The sequence below is a fragment of the Gorilla gorilla genome, chromosome 18, assembly GCF_029281585.2.
Source record: "Gorilla gorilla gorilla isolate KB3781 chromosome 18, NHGRI_mGorGor1-v2.1_pri, whole genome shotgun sequence".
Classification (NCBI taxonomy): Eukaryota; Metazoa; Chordata; class Mammalia; order Primates; family Hominidae; genus Gorilla; species Gorilla gorilla.
The window spans coordinates 13,394,064-13,415,579 of NC_073242.2; the positions used below are offsets into that span (position 1 = coordinate 13,394,064).

The window sequence follows — 21,516 nt, forward strand, 5'->3', positions numbered from 1 at the left end:
ACAAACACAGTCAGCATGAAAGGATCATCCATTGTTAATTCTTTTCTGGAATTACCCCTACTCTTATGCGAAAGCTAACAATCAAAGAATGTGTCCTAAGTGGCCAATCAGAAAATCTCTTCTCCATGCACACATTGATTCATCTAAAGGAAGGCATGAAATTCATGTGAGACTCATCATACTCTTTGCGGGGGGGAGAGATATGGATGCTTGGATAGGAGTTGCAGACTTCCCATCATGTGGGGGTGTGAGCCTATCAGCGAAGCCATTGCAGTGAAAAGTAGAGCCCAAGAGATAGAGAAAGACATGGTTTAAACCCCTAGAGCCACTCCTTGAACTTTTTTACTTAACCCACTCAATCTATTCCTTGTGTGTTGGTTTGTGTGTGAGTCTATTCAATGTAGTTAGAACTGGGTTTTAGTTACTAGTCACAGTGAAGAGTTCTGATGACACAGTGACACCGCCTTTAAATCCATCCAGGGAACTGAATGACTTAAGGGCTCCTGGGCAGCCCAAATACAAGCACCTCCATCTATATGTCTCCTCATTTTCTACTCTTTCTTTCTTTTAGAAAACAACTGTTTACGTTCACTTGAAAGTAGCTGTTTAACTGTTATCAAGGGAAGAGCCCTTGATTCATACCACAATAACAGGCAAAAGGACGTCTGGAACATTTTGATCTGTGGCTTCCCCTGCTTCTCCCCACTCCTACCCCAGATTTCAGCAGCCGTACCTACAGGAAACAGTCAGATCAAGGCTGCAGGATTTGACCTGGTCTTCCCAAGGCTGACAGGGAGCCAAACTATGAAGGGGTTTGTAGGGCAGAATTGGCAGTGGCTGCTGACTTTGGCATAAACTACAGGAAAGTATGTGTGATTAACTGTGGACTCTGATAATGGTGGCTCCATTGGTCCCCCATGGTGGGGACAAGCTCACCCTGCAGGGATGCTCACGGAACTGTGACAGCCTCAACTCATTTTCACTGCTACATTTTTCTTGTAGTAGACAGTCTCTCCACTCCAGCCTTCAAGGAACCGTAAACACAAAAGCCTACAGTTGCAAATTTGAGCTGCTCTTTCTCTGATCCTCTCCACCCCAGGCTTCATGGCTGGTGAAGGCCCCCTGAGGCTCAGGGCACTGGCATTACATCCTTGCCTGCCTTCCTGCAAACTTATCTGTGGTCTCCTTCTATATATAATGTGTGGTTGGCTGTTTGTCCTGCCACAAAATAACATCTGCCCCTGCCATCACTGCTTCCAGAGCTGCTGGAGCATCCAGACTGTGGATGTGGAAATCTTACAAATGAGCCACTGCGCTCCAGCCTGGGCAACAGAGGGAGACTCCATCTCAAAAAAATAAAAATAAATAAATAAATAAATAAAATAAAATCAATCAATCAATCAATAAAAGCACATTGCTCCCATAAAACTTGGGGTCCTTCTCCCCTAGGGATGGAGAGGCCAAAGTTCAAATTCTAGATGATCAAGGAACTCCACCAACAATGCCTGCCCTGTGCTGCCCAGTTTGCCTTCCATTCCCATCCTTTGGAAAGGAAGATATGGATTTACTTCATTTCTTAAAATGTTGATAAATCAACTTGGCTTCCTTAGCAGTGTTTTAGATAGATAGAGGAAATGCTCTTCCAAAAACAAGCAAGATTTAGAAGTAAACGCAACAGTGTGCATTTGTTTGGTGCTAATCCCAGAATCATTTGGATATGAAAAGCCTTTGGTAATTGGCTGGGAGAATTAGCTTAAAGTTGGCATAATACCTAGCTCTATGCACGTACGTTGTTATTTTTAAGCAATCTATGTGTTTAGATGCCATCAAGCTAATTAGGAAATATGTATTTGCACAGAACCCGAGTTTGGAGTGCAAGTGAATGGAGAAAATAAATCTTCCTCACTAAACTAATGTGTACCTTCTGAATCTCCACAGTTCTTGAAACTAGCAAATGGTAAGAATATACAAATTTGTTTTAAAGCAATTAGTTAGCTTTATCAGTAAACAATAGCATATAAAATTAGATTTTTATTTATTTTTATTATTATACTTTAAGTTCTAGGGTACATGTGCACAATGTGCAGGTGTGTTACATATGTATACATGTGCTGTGTTGGTTTGCTGCAATTAGATGTTTTTAACCAAAGAGTTTTCACCATTTTTCAAATCCTAATTAATGAAGTTCTTCCAAGGCAAAAAAAAAAAAAAAAAACAAAAAACACAAACAAAACAAAACAAAAAACAAACAAAAAAACAAGGTGGGCAAATAAGAGAGATGAGTGGATAAATAGATGGATGCATAGATGGCTGAAATGAATGAATGGACATATAGATAAGAAGGTAGATACATATGTATTTTGTGCTGTTGTTTATGTTGAGTTGAAGGTAAACTTTGTTTTCTGCTTGATACGTGTGCATTTTCTTCTGTTACTTTACACCTGTGTTTCCTTTCATGTGCTATTGCATTCCACATGCTCTTTGTGTTTTATTAGATGTGTATACATATTGCATAACATTGCAAGTAGATTTTGTTTTGTTGTGCATGTTCTGTTACAATGCATACACAAATTGTAACATCTTGCATAGCAGCATTAGTAGTGTTATATAGCATACCTAGGTGCTAGTGATGGGAGCCACAGGCTGGCTGTGTCTGGCCCAGTGTTTTTTAATTTTTTTTAATTTTTTATTTTTATTTTTTTGTGAGACGGAGTCTCGCTCTTTCACCCAGGCTGGAGCTGGAGTTCAGTGGCGCTATCTTGGCTCACTGCAAGCTCCGCCTCCAGGGTTCACGCCATTCTCCTGCCTCAGCCTCCGGGGTTCACGCCATTCTCCTGCCTCAGCCTCCAGGGTAGCTGGGACTACAGGCGCCCGGCTAATTTTTTGTGTTTTTAGTAGAGAGGGGGTCTCACCATGTTAGCCAGGATGGTCTCGATCTCCTGACCTCGTGATCCGCCTGCCTGGGCCTCCCAAAGTGCTGGGATTATAGGCATGAGCCACCGTGCCCGGCCAAAAAATTTTTACATTGAATTAGTTACTAATATTTACAAATGAAAAGGTTTCTAACAAAATCAGATGACATTTTCTCTTTTTAAAAAACTAGAAGACCTGATAATATTGACCCTACATTCCCATAAGACAATACTCAGCAGGAGTTGAGGATGGCTGCCCGCTACTGGTGAGGTAAACATTATGCAGTTGGCCACAGTCCTCAGTATTCCCTATCGTTCTCTCACTTTGATACTGAGGTTTAGCTGCCATTTCACGTCATCTGTGCTATTTTTCTCATGTCCCGCCTGCTGCACCCACTCCCATTTCCTTTCTGCCTTCCTTAGTCATCTAGGTTTGCAACACCTGGCTTATGAATGCACAAAATCTGAATGCTCTTTTGACATGCCCAAGAAGGGCTGGTAAGGGGAGGAAGTGCAGACCCCACTGAGACATCAAGAACCCAAGCGCTTTTCTAAACCTGCTTGCGGTGCAAGAAAGTAGCCACCCGGGGTACTGACCCTGCTGATGGAGAAAAGCAACCCAGGCCGGTCGGAGCACACGCCCGTGAAACAGAAGCGCAGCTTCCAGTAGAAGAGGTGCTCCCAGATGAAGGTGATGAGGCTAAGGGCCATGGCGGCAGCCAGCATGTAGAATACGCCCGCCATGTTGTCAATGTCCAGCTGGCTGCTCATCACCTCGTTCTTCTCGTTGTGGCAGATCCCGGTGAGCCACAGGGTCTCCAGCTCCTCCATCTCACCTGGACAGATCACAACATTCACAGGCAGTGAGGACCAGAACATGCACTTTGGGGCAGACGCTTCTGGGTTTGGAACAGACGATGTGCAACTCACAGCTATGTAACCTTAAGACAAGTTTCTGAGTTTGCTGGGTTTCCATTTGCTCGCTTCTTGAGTGAAGATAATAATGATTACATAGCCTACCTAATATTGTTGCAGTGAGGACAAAATTTGTATATAAAAATAGAGAATATATATAATATATATATAGAGAGAGAGAGAGCAAACTTAGAGTATAGCAAACTTATTCTCTATTAATATGTATATATATTATATACATATATAATATATATAACTTAGCACAGTTCCTGGTTTTGTTTTTTGGAGTTTTGTCTTTTTTTTTTTTTTTGGTCATTATTATGTTTTTCTGACCTTGCTTTCCCTTACCCCTGCCCCCAATACCCACCCAAGCTTGGAACAAGACATGGGAATAAAAGGGCAGAACGTGACAATAGAAAGACTTCATTGCAATTCTGACTTGATCATCTGCTAGCTGCATGGCCTCGGAGCTACAGTTATCCTGTCTGTGAAATAGACATAATAATAGAACATACTTCCTAGAGTCACCATGAGGATTGAATGAGATGAGAATGTGTAAAATCCCTAAAGGACCCAGATCATAGTAAGTTTTCATAAGTAGTATGTTTGCTACTATTTACTGTTGTGAAGAAAATGCCTAACACAGTGCCTGGCCTATGGCAATCCTCAAATATATGTGTTTCTTTTTCTCTCTCTCTTTAGAACATTCAGGATTACTTAGAAAAGTCACACATGAGCAGCATACTTAGGGCACAAAACTTTAATTGAAAAGAGACATCCAGCTGGCTCTGAATGGCCCCTTGCAAACTAAACTATACCCACCCCCCAACTTCAGTAGGCAATTAAAGAACCAGGTGGTTTTTTCCAATGGGGGGAAGAAAAGAGTAGGCATGCTTAGAATTATTCTGTCCCTCTTTTATGTGCATTTTATCCAGTTGCCATTTAGGAGAAAATTCTCTGATCTAAACGTCTAGCAATTATACTGTCTAGCAATTCACTAAACTGTGGCACTTAGACTGTGATTCAGCCTTTAAAAATGATCTTTCAAGGACAGTAAAAATCAAGGAAGATGTGTATGCTAAATGAAAAGTATGACTATATTTTATATGTATATACATGATCTCTAAGATGTAATGGGGACATGCAGAGAAAAATTAACGAAATACTCCAAATGTTTATATCAATTCTCTTTGAAGAAGTCAATAAAAATGATTTAATATTGGTCTTTTTTTAAGTTATGTGAAATTAGCATGTATTGTTTTTGGTTTGTTCTCACTCTTGAATGATATGGCTGAATATAAAAATCAAAGTTGACAATTATTTTTCCTTGACATTTTGGGGATGTTAAATTTTCCTCTGATCTGGATGGCGGTTGTTGAAAAGTTGGCTAATCATCTAATTGTCGTTACTTTCTATGCAATCTATATTTTCTCTCTAGTTGCTTTTGAGAATTTCACTTTGTCTTTGGTGTGAAGTCTAGGTGTGGGTTTGTTTTATTGGTTCGGCTCTGGACTTAGTATGATTCTTCAATCTGAATACTTACAACTTTAGTTCTGGCAAAAATTCACCTGCTATGGCTTTGAATATTACTTCTCCCCATCATATCTTTTTTAAAAAGTTAATAGATTTTATTTTTTTAGAGTGGTTTCATAGTTACAGAAAAACTGAACAGAAAGTACAGAGAGTTCCCATATACTACCTCTCCCCGCTCCCTTCGGTTTTCCCTGTTAACATCTTGCAGTAGTGTGGTACAGTTTTTACAATTCATTTGGGTAAATACCTAGGAACATTATTGCTAGATTATACAGTAAGTCTGTGTTTCAGCTTTGTAGGAAACTGCCAAACTTTCTTCCAAAGTGGCTGTACTATTTTGCACTCCCATCAACAATGAATGAGAGAGCTCCTGTTGCTCCAAGTCCTCACCACCCTTTTCATTGTCAGTGTTAGTGTCAGTGTTTGGGGTTTTAGCCACTCTCATAGGGATGTAGTGCTAGCTCATTATTTCAATTTGCAATTCCCTAATGGCATATAATAGTCCCATCTTTTTTTTTTTTTCCTGAAAAGTTTAAAATACTGTGGAACTTTTCATTCTCTCCTCTAGGTTATTTACCTTGTTTTAATATTTGCATTCTTTTTTCTCTCTGTGCTGCATTTGGGTAATTTCCAATAGATATATTTTCCCGTTAATTTATTCTTTTGTTGGCAATATTTAGCTTTATGTTTTAATTTTATTTATTTTAATTGTGATATTCATTTGGTTCTTTTACAGTTCTGCCTGTTCTTTTTATCATAATATCCCATCCTTTTGTTATATAGTTTGTTATATAAAGTTTAAAAGTTTTTAAAACTTTCATATATTTAATAATTTTAAACCTCTAGTCTTTCAGATGACTCCCCCCCACCCCCACCTTAGTTCTTGGGATTCTCATTCCTCTGTTTGCTGTGCGTTCTGACTCTCATGGTGGGTTACTTCCTTGTGACGTCTGTAACTTTTGACCATGAGCTAATCTTCTGCAGAATTATTTTCCCTCTAAGCCCCATGGGACTCCCAAGAACGCTAGGCTATAGAAACATCCCTATAGAGAGTTTCTGGGTTTGCTTCTGCCATGGTTCCAGGAATTTTCAATGTATGAGTTTTTGTATGGAAAAATTTTTACTTTGATTACTACACCATTTAAGTAGCATACATTTGAACTCACATGCTCATTTGGGCTTTAATTTCTTACTGACAGCTTCAAACAGATGGTAAACCTCCTTGCATTTTCTTCACTTTGATGGACAGAGATTTTCCTAGTTTTCTTTTTACAGACTAAGTGACTCATTAAAGTTCTCAAATGTATTAACCAGAAAAAAAGCATACATGTTAATGAGTTTTTTTAAAAAAAATAGGAAATCCATCCCTTTCAAGTTCCTCACCCACAAAAATGGGTGCTGATCAATCGGTTGTGTAGGTAAAGGGATGAGAAGAGGGTATCGTGATTCAATTCCTTCTCTTCCAACAGCCTCCCTTGCTTTCGCACAGTCACAAAGTCATGGGAGACTTTGAAATAATATCTCACTGTCCACCAACACTATCTCAAACTCATCCAGATTTCTCTGCCCACCATGTACCTCAGACCTGCACGGCTGCTTCCTCTTCTCCCAAAAACACAAATGCCATCCCTTTCAAAATACAATGTGCTGTTGACGTCCCCCCTCCCTTTGGAGGTATTTTGTTTTGTTTTGTTTTGTTGAGATGGGGTCTCACTACAGTCGCCCAGGCTGGAGTGCAGTGGTGCGATCATAACTCACTACAGTAGCAACTTCCTGGGCTCAGATGATCCTCCCACCTCAGCCTCCGAAGTAGTTGGGATGACAGGCACATGCCACCATGCTGTGCTGATTTTTTGTATTTTTAGTAGAGACGAGGTTTCACCATCTTGCCCAGGCTGATCTCAAACTCCTGGGCTCAAGCAACCCACCTGGCTCAGCCTCCCAAAGTGCTAGGATTACAGGCGTGAGCCACCGTGCTCAGACCCTTTGGAGTCTGTGAGGACACAAAAATGGGTCTTCTCACTATGACTCATCAGATTCCCAGAACATCTTCCTTTCAGTGTTGCCTCAAAGCAAGCCAGCTTTGTAAGCCTGTAAGGAGGGCAGTCTGATATAAGAAACATCATCTCGATTCTTTTCAGGATGTAAATAAAAAGATTTCCTTCTGCCCTTTGCCCAAACAATACCTCTTTTTAGAGGAAATCAACCTGGTAAAGCAGACCTCAATTTCAAAAAAAAAAAAAAAAAAAGAGCAAATGCACATTTCTCATTACCAATTACAGCCTGTTCCAATCATTTTCAAATTAATCATTTCCTGCCTCGTGGCCCTCTTTGACTAGCGTACTGAACTGTAGTTCAAATACTTTCTTATTTCATTTTTAATTTACTCAAGTATATTGTAATCTCCTGGAGGGAGATCAGGGACCATGTTTTATGGTTTTCATATTTTTCGTGGCCTGCAGCACGTAGTGAGCATTGAATCCATATTTGCTGTTTCTGTTTCTTTTCTTACATCCCCAGGCTTAAACTGGGCAGCATTGCAGAAGTGTTCAAATCTGTTTAGTGAGTTATTCTGCCATATAAATAGAAGGAATACAAAGCAAAGGGGAACTTGCAGCGGGCTTGAGAGTAAAAGACTGGGAAATGTGCATCCTTTAGGTAGGGTGAAGCATCAAATGTCGTTTTTCCAAGGAGTGGCTCTATGATATTTATTCCGCTGTCAGTTTCTCCTATTAAAAAGAGGCCGTGATCTTTGTCAGTGTGATCTTGTGAACCAGAGCTGGTAAACGGGGCAATTAAATCTCTTTCCTGAAGCAGACTCATTCTTGCTGGGAAGACACAAGCTAAATGCTCTCTTGGGAACAGATGGAGCCTGGGAAGTTTTGGGGTTGCAGTCAAACCACACTGCCTTTGTCTCCCCACCGGAGAGGACTGGTCCCCGTGTAGCACTCAAAGCCCTCTCCTTTTGTGTTTCCACCACCTCCAGTGACAGTAAGCTCATGCACATTTGCAGAACTTCTTTGCGCCCATGGGAACTTGCACCTGTTCTTCCTATATCTGTTTTCAGGGGAGATGTTTCCAGCCACAAGTATCTCTACTAACCACTTAGTTCTGCACCATCCTGAGGAAAGCTGTAAGTTCAGTAGAAGGAGCAAGATGTCAAGGTCACTCTTTTCCTAATGCTGGCAACATTAAAAGACAGAGTAATAGAGTTTCAGGAGTCAACCGTCAGAGAGATGCAGAATCTAAAAGGGAACAGGCAAGGATAATTGAGGCAGTGTTGTGTGTGTGTGTCTCTAACTTGCTTCCATTCCATTCCACTGGCTGCTTAGGTCAGGCTGTAAGAAGGCTGGTTAGACAAAAGGCACAGACAGGATGCAGACAGTGGAGGAGTTTCTCCCATTACCCATCCACCCACTGACAAGGTGGAAGCCAGGGGTTTTATATTTGCAAAAAGGAATGAAAGAAAATTCAACTAGATACTGTCCAGCAAATTACAAGAAAGAATGTTTCAGGTAGCAAACACTAGAATGAGATATAAAAGGAAGCACCCTTCCCTTAAGATTTTGGGGAGCACATCCAATCATCTGGTAAGGTCTAGATAGTAACACAGAGGTATTAATACACTCAGGTATTAATATACTCAATATCTGAGTCAGACGGCCTGCATTAGACTCTTGCCCTCCACAGGTACCGGCTCTTTGATCATGGTCCAGGTACTCTAATCTATCCAACTACTCATCCATTCATTTATTTATTTTTCTATTTAACAAAATTACATAAAATAGACTGTCCTTCAGGTACTGTACTAGAGTTTTAAAAAATTAACTCATGTAAACTTAATATGGCTGGTCTATTTTACCGATGAGGGCATGCAGGTGCAGAGAGGTTAAGGAGTTTGCTTAATCACTCTAAGCTTCAGTTTTAATATCTAGCAAATGGGAGTACATCAGAATTTATCTCATAGGAGTTTTGTTAGAATTAAATGATGTTGCATACACACAGTGCCTGGCATACACTAATTACAAAATCAGTATTTCTGGAGATATTATTATTGCCTGAAATCAGGGAAGCTGGGGGATGGGATGGACCACATAATGCTTTCTGTGCCCTTCTAACTCACTCTATCTATGATTCCAAGAACGCTAGTCCAGGGAGAAGGTTCAGCTCTCCATGGAGACTCTGTTATATCCAAAGTAAGAGAAATTAGTTCTCTATTTGCCCTAAGACTCATTCTCAGCACTTCCAGAGGAACTGCAGTTTTTGGGAACGGATTTTATAGCAAGCAATGTGACTAGCCTTCAAATTTCCCAAGTACCTCTCCCCTGAGGTCATTTGTGAAAAATCCATTTTGAACCTGTACCCTTTAGGCTTTGTCCAAAATTTGCTGAAACTTATCTTCTAAAATCAGCTTCCACAGGCACACGTCTACATATTTTTTTTTCTTGGTTTCTTGCCAAAGCACCTGACCCAAGGCAGTGATGAAAGATGAAAAGAGAGAGTATGTGGTTCTGAGAAACTGAGTTCGATGTTCTATTTCATGTCTGGTCAAGGAAGCTGTTGCTTTTTTGGTTTTCCGAGGACTTCATTTGTTTTTTTTTTACTCATTCATTCACTCATTGAAAAGAGAAAATTTGTAAAGCACTTAACATGTGGCAAACATCTCTGTATTTTCATATAGAGATGAATTACAGATAGTCTTTGGCCTCTAAGAGCTCATTCCTGTGAGAGAGACAGTCATGAAAACCAGTAGTTATGGCAAAATGAGATGATTGGATTTGCATAGGACTGGAGGCAGGAAGAAACAAGGAGTGTTGAGATCAGAGAGCAGTTCAGGATTTCTGGGAAGGAAGAAGGGATCAAAGGAGGAGCCCGAAGTAGACTCCAGAATGCTAAGAACTTGATTTTCATTCTAAGAAGTCTGGGGTACCCAGGGAACAGCAAGGCCGTCAGATGTACATTTGTAGTGAACACCCAACTATTTTCTTAGTGGATCCAAGATTCTTCAGTTGTTGCTCATGTTTCTCCAGTCATGGCCCCCTGATTGGAAATCCAGTGTCTCCTCACATACAATAGGAGGTAAGCTGTGATGAGTGAGTGTGCAATGTCTCATTCAAATTGCAAATGTGTACAATGGTGCTACCATGTGGAGGAAGGTCACCAGTCAACTCTATCCTGGTGACACAGTCACTATTAGAGTCCTGTCCTGATTTCAGAGTCAGACAGAAGACGCAGCTTAAGCTTTCCTGTTCCGAGGTTATGCAGTGACTGGGAGAAACGCACTTACAAGAAACTGCTGGCAAGGATTCATTGTAAACTGTCACCAATATCATAACCCATTACAGTCTACTCTGGATATACCAGCTGCATGATATTTGTGCTGAAAACTTGGCAATAGCTATCTTTGGTGTATAGCTCAGAGGTATCCACCTTCAGGAAGTCTTTCCTGAATGCACAGGAATGTAAATATGACGCCATGGTTTCCTCTACCATAACATCCTGGATTTTTTTTTTTTTGTATAGAATTTGTCACAGTGGAACGTAATTGTCACTGGGAGGTGAGTTTATTCAGGGCAGGGATCTTGTTTTATTCTCCTTGTACCCCCAATCTGTGGCACAGGTCTTGGTACATGTGGTTCATGACATTGCACCAACTGTGGATAACACAAGGCTCCTGTCTCCTTGATTAGTTTGTGATCCACAGATCTGAGGATCGGTCAGAGCCCAAGACAGGAAGAAATTTGAGAAGCCCCAGGCAAAGGGGTGAGGAATAGATTCTGAAACCCAGAAATCAAGGCTGGCTCTTGGGCGAGTATGTTCTCATCAAAGATCCCAGCAATAGAGCCTGGTGGTTTCCTACAGGGAACAGACTTCCATCTATAGCTGAAAGACGTCAGAAGGTTGTTGCTGCTGATCTCATTCGGGTTCGCTGTGAACACCGAGAGGGTAACTGACCCCATTTCAATCCTGTTTCATGTCTTGCCCAGGGGTTGGGTACTTTGGGTTTCTCAGAAGCCCGATTGGAATTGGAAATGGCAAAGGAACAACTTTTTTATGGGAAATCTAGGGCACAGATTCATTGCCAGGCTCATGTTCTCGATGACAACAGACCCGGTCATTCTGAGTTCTGAGTTGTGGTCCTGCAATTGAGGATGGCCTGGGGGACACAGAATTGGGGCCAAATCCTCTCCTTGCCCAGTTGTCCTGTAGATGAAAGGAAGTTGTGTATCAGATTTGGGGATGTGGTCTGTGGCCTTGGAGCAGAGTAAGATCAGCTAGACCATCTGAGCTTTGACCTTGAGGGCCCAGCTTCATTAATTCCACCATCTTGACTCAAAGCCATGTGAGGCAAGTCCACCCTCCCAGATGCAGCAGTGAGAAACTCATTCCTTTCTCTCTTCCCTGTGGTGACCCAACACCCATGTTGTTTTAAAGACAAACTTAAAAACTCTCAAAAGGACAAAACAAAGGCCCAATAAATCTGACAAATAAGAAAAAAAAAATGAGCTAGAGAAAAATAAGACCCAAGTAACCTTGGGTTCAGAAATAATATTCTGGAGCCTGTGACCTCTGTTCTCCCGATCTCAGAGGGTCACTGAACTATTTGCTGAAGAGAAAAAATACTTTTGATGGTGGTGGTGATAGGAAATAGTACAAGATTCTGGACACAAATAGATTGAATTTGGGAGATAAATATTCCTTATTTAAATGTCAGAATATTCCATTTCTGTATAATGCTGAGAAGTCACAAAACCAAAATAAAAATAGGGCTAGGCTTAAATGTATCCAGTTAGAGGCAGGGACAGGCTGTCTTTGGCATAAATGTTTCACCGCCACCTTCCAACTGAGATTTCTGCTCCATGGATGAAACTTGAGTATTGTTAAGTTCATTGCTACTTGTCACATTGCAGGATTTCACAGGCCACGTGATTAGTCGCACAAGTTGGATGGAGTTGGGGGATTTTATGCACACGGGTTCCCAACCATAAAATCTCCCAACTCTGGCCGGGTGCAGTGGCTCACGCCTGCAATCCCAGCACTTTGGGAGGCCGAGGCAGGCAGATCACCTGAGGTCAGGAGTTTGAGACCAGCCTGGCCAACATGGTGAAACCCTATCTCTACTAAAAATACAAAAAATTAGCTGGGCGTGGTGGTGGGCGCCTGTAATCCCAGCTACTCAGGAGGCTGAGGCAGTAGAATCACTTGAACCTGGGAGGTGGAGGTTGGAGGGAGCTGAGATCGTGCCATTGCACTCCAGCCTGGGCAACAAGAGTGAAACTGTCTCAAAAACAACAACAACAAAAAAGCCAACTACAACTTGTGCAGCTTCCCAACCAGTGTCTCTTTCAGAAGAAAAATTAAAAAGAGGATTGGACAATAAAAGATTGGACAACTCTATCAAACATCAAACAATACACATGGTCACAATTTTCCATTACTGGATGAAGTTGGAGAGATACAATTCTTTGAAGTACGATGGCAGAAACCTTGTAGGAACCCAGGAAACCTTATTATATACCAAGCACTTCTGGAATCTGCTTAACCAATCTGCCTCACACAAATAAAGACAGTCAAGCTGACATGGCTTAAAAGGCACATGCATTTGTGAGCACAAATGAATTCATAGTGACTTTTTGCCATTGCATATTTTCTCAATCAATAGTCCTCAAAATCTGATGACTTATCATGGGAAGGTTATGAGGACTTTTTAATATCACAAAGGAATTCTTGTGTTTTAAACACATATAGATTTAAGAAAAAAAAGGATAGCAGTAACTTCAGATCCCGTGCTGTTTTGAGAGCCACTGGCTAAACTGGGTTTCCAGTACTACAGCAGCTAACAACCCTGCCCTAATGGTCAATAAGGGGAAGTAAATCTGTGTGTTTACACGTGCCTTTCACAGGATGCTTCTTTTACCTAGTAGACAACCTCATGCCTAGTTTTCCTATCCATGACCAGGGGATCTCTCCCAGGAGGAACTTGTTTATAACTGCTGATGCCCTTGCAGCTCTTGTCTGACCCATGTCCAGTTTATGTCTGCCTGATCATCGCTCTGGCACTGGAAGCCCAACCTTGTAGTCTCCCCGAGGGAAAACCCAGTCTGCGGTAGTTCCTAGGTCTTCAGATGAAAGGTGCAAATTCAATACACCACCATATAGAAAATAAGCTCAAAGATTTATTACTTACACATCCTGGGCAGGGAGGGTGCAATGAATCAAGAGGACAGTTTTCTGCTCCTGCATCACACAAGGCAAGAATGAAGAGTCAGCCCGAGAAAGAGAGAATGTGGCCAACTAGTGGTACATAAAAGGGAATAGCGTGCAGGTCACTTTAAGTTTGCAGGCAAATGCCTGAATGATCCATTTAAAGGAAGCAGTGGGAAAGCATGGAGCCTGGTCTCCCAGGTTGGGGAGATGCCTCTGAGTTCTTATCTCTGGCCAGGGGCTTCAGCCATTTGGGTGTGATGCTTCTCTTGTAACCCCAAGGTAACCTATGCTGTGTTGCTCAGTTCTACATGCCAAGAAATAGCTCCTCTTTTCAGCAAGTAAAATTATCTCACTGCTTTTCAGTTTCTTTTTTATTGAAGTGTTGTCAACAAGTTCCTTGAAGCTGTAAAATCCAGAAGCAAAATGGATCACTTCCATTTGATCTGTATTCCCCATTGCTTAGTATACACAAGGAGCTTAATGGGCATCGGAGACTTGGTTGTGGAATGAAAAGAGAAGGAGAGAGTGGAAAGGAAAGAAAAGAGGACAGGGAAGAGAAGGAGGAGAAAGAAAAAGGGGAATGGAGAAGGACAGAAAGTGAGAAATAAAACTATTACAGAAAGGACCCTATATCAGCTGTCAGAACCATCCGTAACTAAAGCAGAAGACCCTGTTTTTCTTACCATAGAGGGTAATAGGGTGGTGTGCAGGGCTGGGTTATGACTTAGGAGAGCTCTCAGCTCTTCCTTTGATGACATCCTCCCCCTCCCCAGGTATGGAGGTGCTCCTCTGACATCCTGTCCCTTTTCCCAAGTCTAAGGCACCAGATGGGGTAAGACAGTGGCCAGGGATGAGTGGAAGAGCACATGCGGGTGGCAGAGAAGCTAGATATCAATTCTAACTCAGGAAAGTAAGTGGGGCAGACTCCACAGTCCTCTGCCCCCATTGTACTGACATTAGATCTGAGGTCAGGTTACATGAACCAAGGTCACAAAATAAGGCAATGTTGATGTTGGGGAAAGAATCTGGATCTCTAAATGATTGGTGGCAACAGCCAACCACACAGCCACTGATGAAAACACCTGGAGTTCAGTTGCACAAGCCAGCTTTACCTCTTATAGAAAGTCGAAAAGGAGCACTTGGAAATTGGAGAAACTACCTGCACTGCTGGCGGGAATGTAAATTGGTTTACATTTTCAGAACACTGGTTCAAAGTATCTACTAAAGTTGAGTAGACGCGCTCTATTACCCAGCAATTTCATTCCTAGGTATATTTCCAAACCAATAAGTGCCTTTGTGCACAAGAAAGGTACAAAAACATCCAAAGCAGACAAAAACTAAAAGGGACGTAAATGCCCATCAGCAGCAAAATGCATAAATTTGTACGATGAAATACCACCCAGCAACGAAAAAAATAATGAGCTGTGATTACATGCAGTCATATGTATCAATGTCACAAGAGACATCAATGAATACATGTTGTATGATTCCACCATTTATTTGAGGATCAGAAGAAGACAAAACCACCCCACGGTCATGGAGGACAGAATGTTGATTACTTGCGGGGGGAATATTGACTGGCATGGGCCATGAGGAAGCTTTCTAGGATAGTGGTCACATTTTATAGCTCAATCTGGGTGAGAGTTGTACAGCTGTACAAAAATTAACTGGATATTGGGATTTGTGCAATATAATGAATGTATGTCATAGTTTACAGAAGGTAACAAATAGAAAAAAACAGTGAGTGGCATAGTACAGGTATAAGTGTTCTTTTACTTTGGGGGTTAAGTGAGGTAATAATAAGGAAAGTTGAAGAAAACAGACTTTCTAAACCAGAGGAGATAAAAATACAAACTTTGTTAAGCGTGATATTTCTTTACAAAAAGAGAAAATTTCTTTAAGGATAAGGGGAAACCAGTCATGTTTAGTTAAATTCTTCCAATTGTTGGAATTGTTTCAAAATAACATGTCACTTTTATCGTTTAAGCCAGAGGTCACTAATCTTTTTTTTTTTTTTATGGTAAAGGGCCAATTAGTAAATATTTTCAGCACTACAGGCCATACGGTTTCTATCACAACTACTCAACTCTGCCTTTGTAGCACGAAAACAGCCATAGACAATGCGTAATACAGGAATGAGTATGGTTGTGTTCCAATAAAACTTTATAAAAAACACGTAATGGGCCATAATTTGCAGAATTCTGATTTAAGCAATCAAAACATGAAACATGAAATAACTTTTTATATTTATATAAAAGAGATAGCATGTTGCACCTTCTAAAATAGCAAAAGGAACTGTAATGCCTAATGCTGCTAGATAGTGGTAAAATTGGTACACTGATCCACTATTACTGTTACTTTAGATGGAAACAAAACTTTTTTTTCTTTGAGACAGGGTCTTGTTCTGTCACCCATGCTGGAGTGCAGTGGAAGGAACACTGCTCTCTGCAGCCTCAACCTCCCAGGCTCAAGTGATCCTCCCACCTCAGCTTCCAAAGTAGCTAGGACCACAGGTGCATGCCACTATGCCTAGATAATGTCTTTATTTTTTGTAGAGATGGGGTCTCACCATGTTGCCCAGGCTAGTCTTGAACTCCTGGGCTCAAGCAATCCCCTCACCTTGGTGTCCTAAAGTGCTGGGATTACAGGTATGAGTCGATGCACCCAGGGGAAACAAACTTTCTGGGCATCAATATGACGCCATATATCAAGACTCCTAGAGATTTTTAGAACCAGTAACCCTTTAAATTCTACATGTAAGAGTTTGTTGCAAATAGTTCAAAAGAAAAAAGAAATAGGCATGAAAATATTTCTTCCATCATTATCTATACTAGCAAAATACCAAAATGTGTAGCATTTGGACAATAATGTAATGGTTTCTGGTTTAATAAAGATGATGACATTTTCTGCAAAAAATTAAAATAATTGTGAAAGCAGATAATGTAGTTACATAAGAATGCTTAAAATGTAATAATAAGTGAAAAATCATGGAATATAAAACTATATATAACCAATAATTATAATTATTTAAAGAAATGTGTCTGCAAGTAACAGGGATCAGGAGATAATACATAAATTAAAAACAATTATGTTAAAGTAGTAGATTGGGGTGATTATATGTACAGTCAGCCCTTTCTGTATTTGTGAATTCAAATGATCACAGATTGAAAATATTTTGGGGAGAAAATGGTGTCTGCACTAAACATATACAGACTTTTTTTTCTTGTCATTGTTTCCTAAACCATACGGTGTAACAACTATTTAGGTCGCATTTATATTGCATTAGGTATTATAAGTAAACTAGAGACGATTTAAAGTATAAGATGTGCGTAGATTATATTCAAATGCTACATTTTATATCAGGAACTTGAGCATCCACAGATTTTGGTGTCTGTAGGAGGCCCTCAAACCAATCCTCCACAATACTGAGGGACAACTGTATATATAATATATTGCCTTTCCAAATGAAAGTGTTTAAAAAATATAGACTGAGAGGGATTTGGGGCCACTGTTTATCCATGCCATAAATTTTGCACGAGCCTATGTGACATCAATGTTTGACTTACCAACAAGCCATTCATTATGTCTTATTTCCACTTTGATGGTTCTCTTGACATTTGACTTTCTCTGGTTTGAGCGATTCACTGCTTGTCAGGCACGGGCCTGGCATGCTGACCTTGTACTAATCCTGGTGTTGGATTGATAATACACACTAAGATTCTGAATCTCAACAGGCCCATTAGGGAATTCACTGCAAATTTACGCAGATAAAATCCCCTGGAGTTTTACCACTGAGGAAGACTCAATGGCTCTCCAGGATATTTATGGATATTATCTGTTTCTTAATAAGTACTGTTCCATTATTATTCCAAATATGTCTCTAGTTAAAATTAGGAGGGAAATAAACAAGTCTAATTTTTATGGTATCATCTGGTCACAGGCCAGTGGAGAAGCAGTTACGTCCTTTATTGCTAATCTGTGCTTAGAACTGACATATCTCTTATTTGAAAACGTTGCATTTCTGAATAAATGGTTTGCCCTAGACAGTTTTTGGGTCATAGGAGAGTAAGTGACTTAGTTGTTGGGGCATCAGAATGGTTATTAATGATCATCCCCTTCTGATGTCTATATCATCAGTGTATTATCTTTGTGTATACATGAGGTTTATGTACATGCAAAAGTCACCCACATACGTGGGAGCAATAATGAAATCCATATAAAAAATTAGACTCAATCAACGGTCTTTAGCTGCACTTTCCCCGTGGTTTCAAATGAGACCCCATCTACATGTATAAGAAATCAGGAGAGCCATTGCGTCCAAATCTAGTTCCAGATCCGATTTAATCGATAGAAGTGCTGGCTCAGTCTTTACCCAAATGTGGGGTTTTCAGTTTTGCCTGCTTTATTTTTAACACTGTTATTATAGTCAATAAATGAAAATGAAATCTTTGGAAGCAATAAAGGCTTTCATGTCTATTTCGATCCTTCCTGGATGAGGAAGCTTAACATTAAAGCTTATCTGACTATGTCTTCCATTCATAGCCTACCCTCATATCTCCTATGTTCTTTATTGTGGTTGGCATGTGGACTAACGCTTAGAAGTGCCAAACCATTTATGCCTCTAGTTTTCACAATCACCAAGGGCTCTGTGTAAACCCAATTAGAAGCCCCGAGAGAAAGAGAGTGAATAAAACTCAGGGCAAAGATTCAATATCATGGACCCCAACTGAGTGATTGGATGGCAACTGATATGTGTACTCAACATCTGCCAATCACAGGATAAAATGTTTCTAAATGGTAAATATTGTTACTTTAAAGAGTGATTCTTAAACCTTATGGATGGAGCTGAAGACCATTATTCTCAGTAAACTAACAAAGGAACAGAAAACCAAATACCCCATGTTCTCACTTTCAAGTGAGAGCTAAAGGATGAGAACACATAGACATATAGAAGGGAGCAACACGCACTGGGGCCTAATGGAGGGTGGAGGATAGGAGGAGGGAGAGGATCAGGAAAAACAAATAATGGGTACTGGGCTTAATACCTGGGTGATGAAATAATCTGTACAACAAACCCCCATGACACAAGTGTACCTATATAGCAAACCCGTACATGTACCCATGAACTTCCAACAAAAGTTTTTCAAAAAGAATTATATGGCTGGGCGTGGTGGCTCACAGCTGTAATCCCAGCACTTTGGGAAGCCGAGGTGGGTGGATCACCTGAGGTCAGGAGTTCAAGACCAGCCTGGCCAACATGGCAAAACCCAGTCTCTACTACAAATACAAAAATTAGCCAGGCGTGGTGGTGGGTGCCTGTAATCCCAGCTACTCGGGAGGCTAAGGCAGGAAAATTGCTTGAACCCAGGAAGCAGAGGTTACAGTAAGCTGAGATCTCACCACTGCATTCCAGCCTGGGCTACAAGAGCAAAACTCTAACAACAACAACAACAAAAAACAAAAAAAAACCCTAAAACCATAAAAACCCTAGAAGAAAACCTAGGCAATACCATTCAGGACATAGGCATGGGCAAGGACTTCATGTCTAAAACACCAAAAGCAATGGCAACAAAAGCCAAAATTGACAAATGGGATCTAATTAAACTAAAGATCTTCTGCACAGCATAAGAAACTACCATCAGAGTGAACGGGCAACCTACAGAATGGGAGAAAATTTTTGCAATCTACTCATCTGACAAAGGGCTAATATCCAGAATCTACAATGAACTCAAACAAATTTACAAGAAAAAAACAAACAACCCCATCAAAAAGTGGGTGAAGCATATGAACAGACACTTCCCAAAAGAAGACATTTATGCAGCCAAAAGACACATGAAAAAGTGCTCATCATCACTGGCCATCAGAGAAATGCAAATCAAAATCACAATGAGATACCATCTCACACCAGTTAGAATGGCAATCATTAAAAAGTCAGGAAACAACAGGTACTGCAGAGGATGTGGAGAAATAGGAACACTTACACTGTTGGTGGGACTGTAAACTAGTTCAACCATTGTGGAAGTCAGTGTGGCGATTCCTCAGGGATCTAGAACTAGAAATACCATTTGACCCAGCCATCCCATTACTGGGTATATACCCAAAGGATTATAAATCATGCTGCTATAAAGACACATGCACACGTGTGTTTATTGCAGCACTATTCACAATAGCAAAGACTTGGAACCAACCCAAATGTCCAACAAGGATAGACTGGATTAAGAAAATGTGGCACAAATACAACATGGAATACTATGCAGCCATAAAAAATGATGAATTCATATCCTTTGTAGGGACATGGATGAAGCTGGAAACCATCATTCTCAGCAAACTCGCAAGGACAAAAAACCAAACACCACATGTTCTTACTCATAGGTGGGAATTGAACAATGAGAACACATGGACACAGGAAGGGGAACATCACACTCTGGGGACTGTTGTGGGGTGGGGGGAGGGGGGAGGGATAGCATTAGGAGATATACCTAATGTTAAATGACGAGTTAATGGGTGCAGCACACCAACATGGCACATGTACACATATGTAATAAACCTGCACGTTGTGCACGTGTACCCTAAAACTTAAAGTATAATTAAATATATATATATAAATATAATCTAAAGGGAGCAAATGCCTGCTTTAAGAATTTTCACTTAAAAGTTATAAAATATTATAAAATTATGTACATGGAGATTCAATTTAGAACACTAGATAAAAAGTATAAGTTTCAGTAAAAAAAACCCTTAATGTGTATTAAAATCATCCAGAAAGGATGTAGAAATGCCCCACAGGAGGTGAAAATTAGGTGTCTGTATTTTCTTGCCAAGTGATTCTATTGGATGCAAAATGTCAAAAGCATCTCCATATGCAAGGGCAATAGAGCAGGAGTGTTTAATCATTTTTATATCCCACCACCTGGAGTTTAAAAGCTGCTCAGTTGTTCTTTGTTGAATCGATGACTAGAAGGGAGAATGAATGAATGAACAAATGGGTGAATACATGGGAAGGGGGTTGTCAATGGCACCCAGTTCTTCCTAACTTGATTAGAAAGTTAGTAATTTACAGACTAGCCCAGCTCATCCGCAACTGTGATTTCTGCCTTTGAAGTCTCAATTTGATTAAAACACGTTTAGCAAGGAACAATAACTTTCTGAAATTCTGGAGATTATGCAGCTCCAAGAAGCTCTGTGGGGAACAAGCAATTCCAGCAACCAAGACAGGTCTTTGTGAACCTGGAGAGGCTGCTTTGCAAGCCTGTATCGAGGCCAAACATCTGACTTCTCTTAATTACATTCTGTCCTTGTTTCATTCCTTCTCATCTACTGCTTCTGGGTCCTTAGTTTTCCCCAAACTGGCAGGGTTGAATGATCTCAAAAATTAGGCTGGGCCTGCTCCCACGGTGCTGGGGCCTGAGGCATGGACGAGTCTCCTTCACCATGAACAATGGAAAAAAAGTGTAGGTCATTTTCTCTCCCACCCTAAACTTCTGTCGCAAAGTGATTTTGCCCAGTACCTTCTGCAGGGTAATCATGCTGTTTCATTAGTAAAAGAGGAAGGAGCACTGACTCTGGGGTGTGACCTACCTATGTTTAAATCACAGTCTTGCCCCTTTCCAGATGAGAAAACCACCTGTCTTCCAAGATGTCTATGAGGGTTTATAGCAGCTAAAGAAGTAACATCATGTAAAGATTAAAGCAAAGATCCTGGCGCCCTCCTGCATAGGTACCAATTGTACCAATCTCAGATCTCGCACTTAGCTGGATAATCCTGGACACCTTACTTAACTGACCTGTGACTCAGTTTCCTCATATGTAAATAGGAATGAATAATTATAACTCCATGCCATTTAGTCATTGTGAGGAGCAAATGAAATTAATATAAGGACCAAACTCCGACCATTTTCTTCTCTTGCCCAAAGCCCTGTCTAAGGGGCCTGAAGAGTCACACCCTACA

At 40.7% G+C, this 21,516-nt stretch overlaps 1 protein-coding gene and 1 long non-coding RNA gene across 7 annotated transcripts in view; one reads left to right on the plus strand and one right to left on the minus strand.

The window, feature by feature from the left end:
- The window catches only part of LOC134757488 (uncharacterized), a 439,709-nt gene that overhangs the window by 394,137 nt on the left and 24,056 nt on the right, over positions 1-21,516 (plus strand). The gene's annotated exons all lie outside the window — the stretch shown is intronic.
- Positions 1-21,516, minus strand: part of GRIN2A (glutamate ionotropic receptor NMDA type subunit 2A) — a 432,359-nt gene that overhangs the window by 11,956 nt on the left and 398,887 nt on the right. For both annotated transcript variants that reach the window (XM_004057187.5, XM_055365257.2), the window contains exon 13: positions 3,510-3,748. In XM_004057187.5, the coding sequence (XP_004057235.4) occupies positions 3,510-3,748 (239 nt within the window). The remainder of the gene's footprint in view (positions 1-3,509; positions 3,749-21,516) is intronic.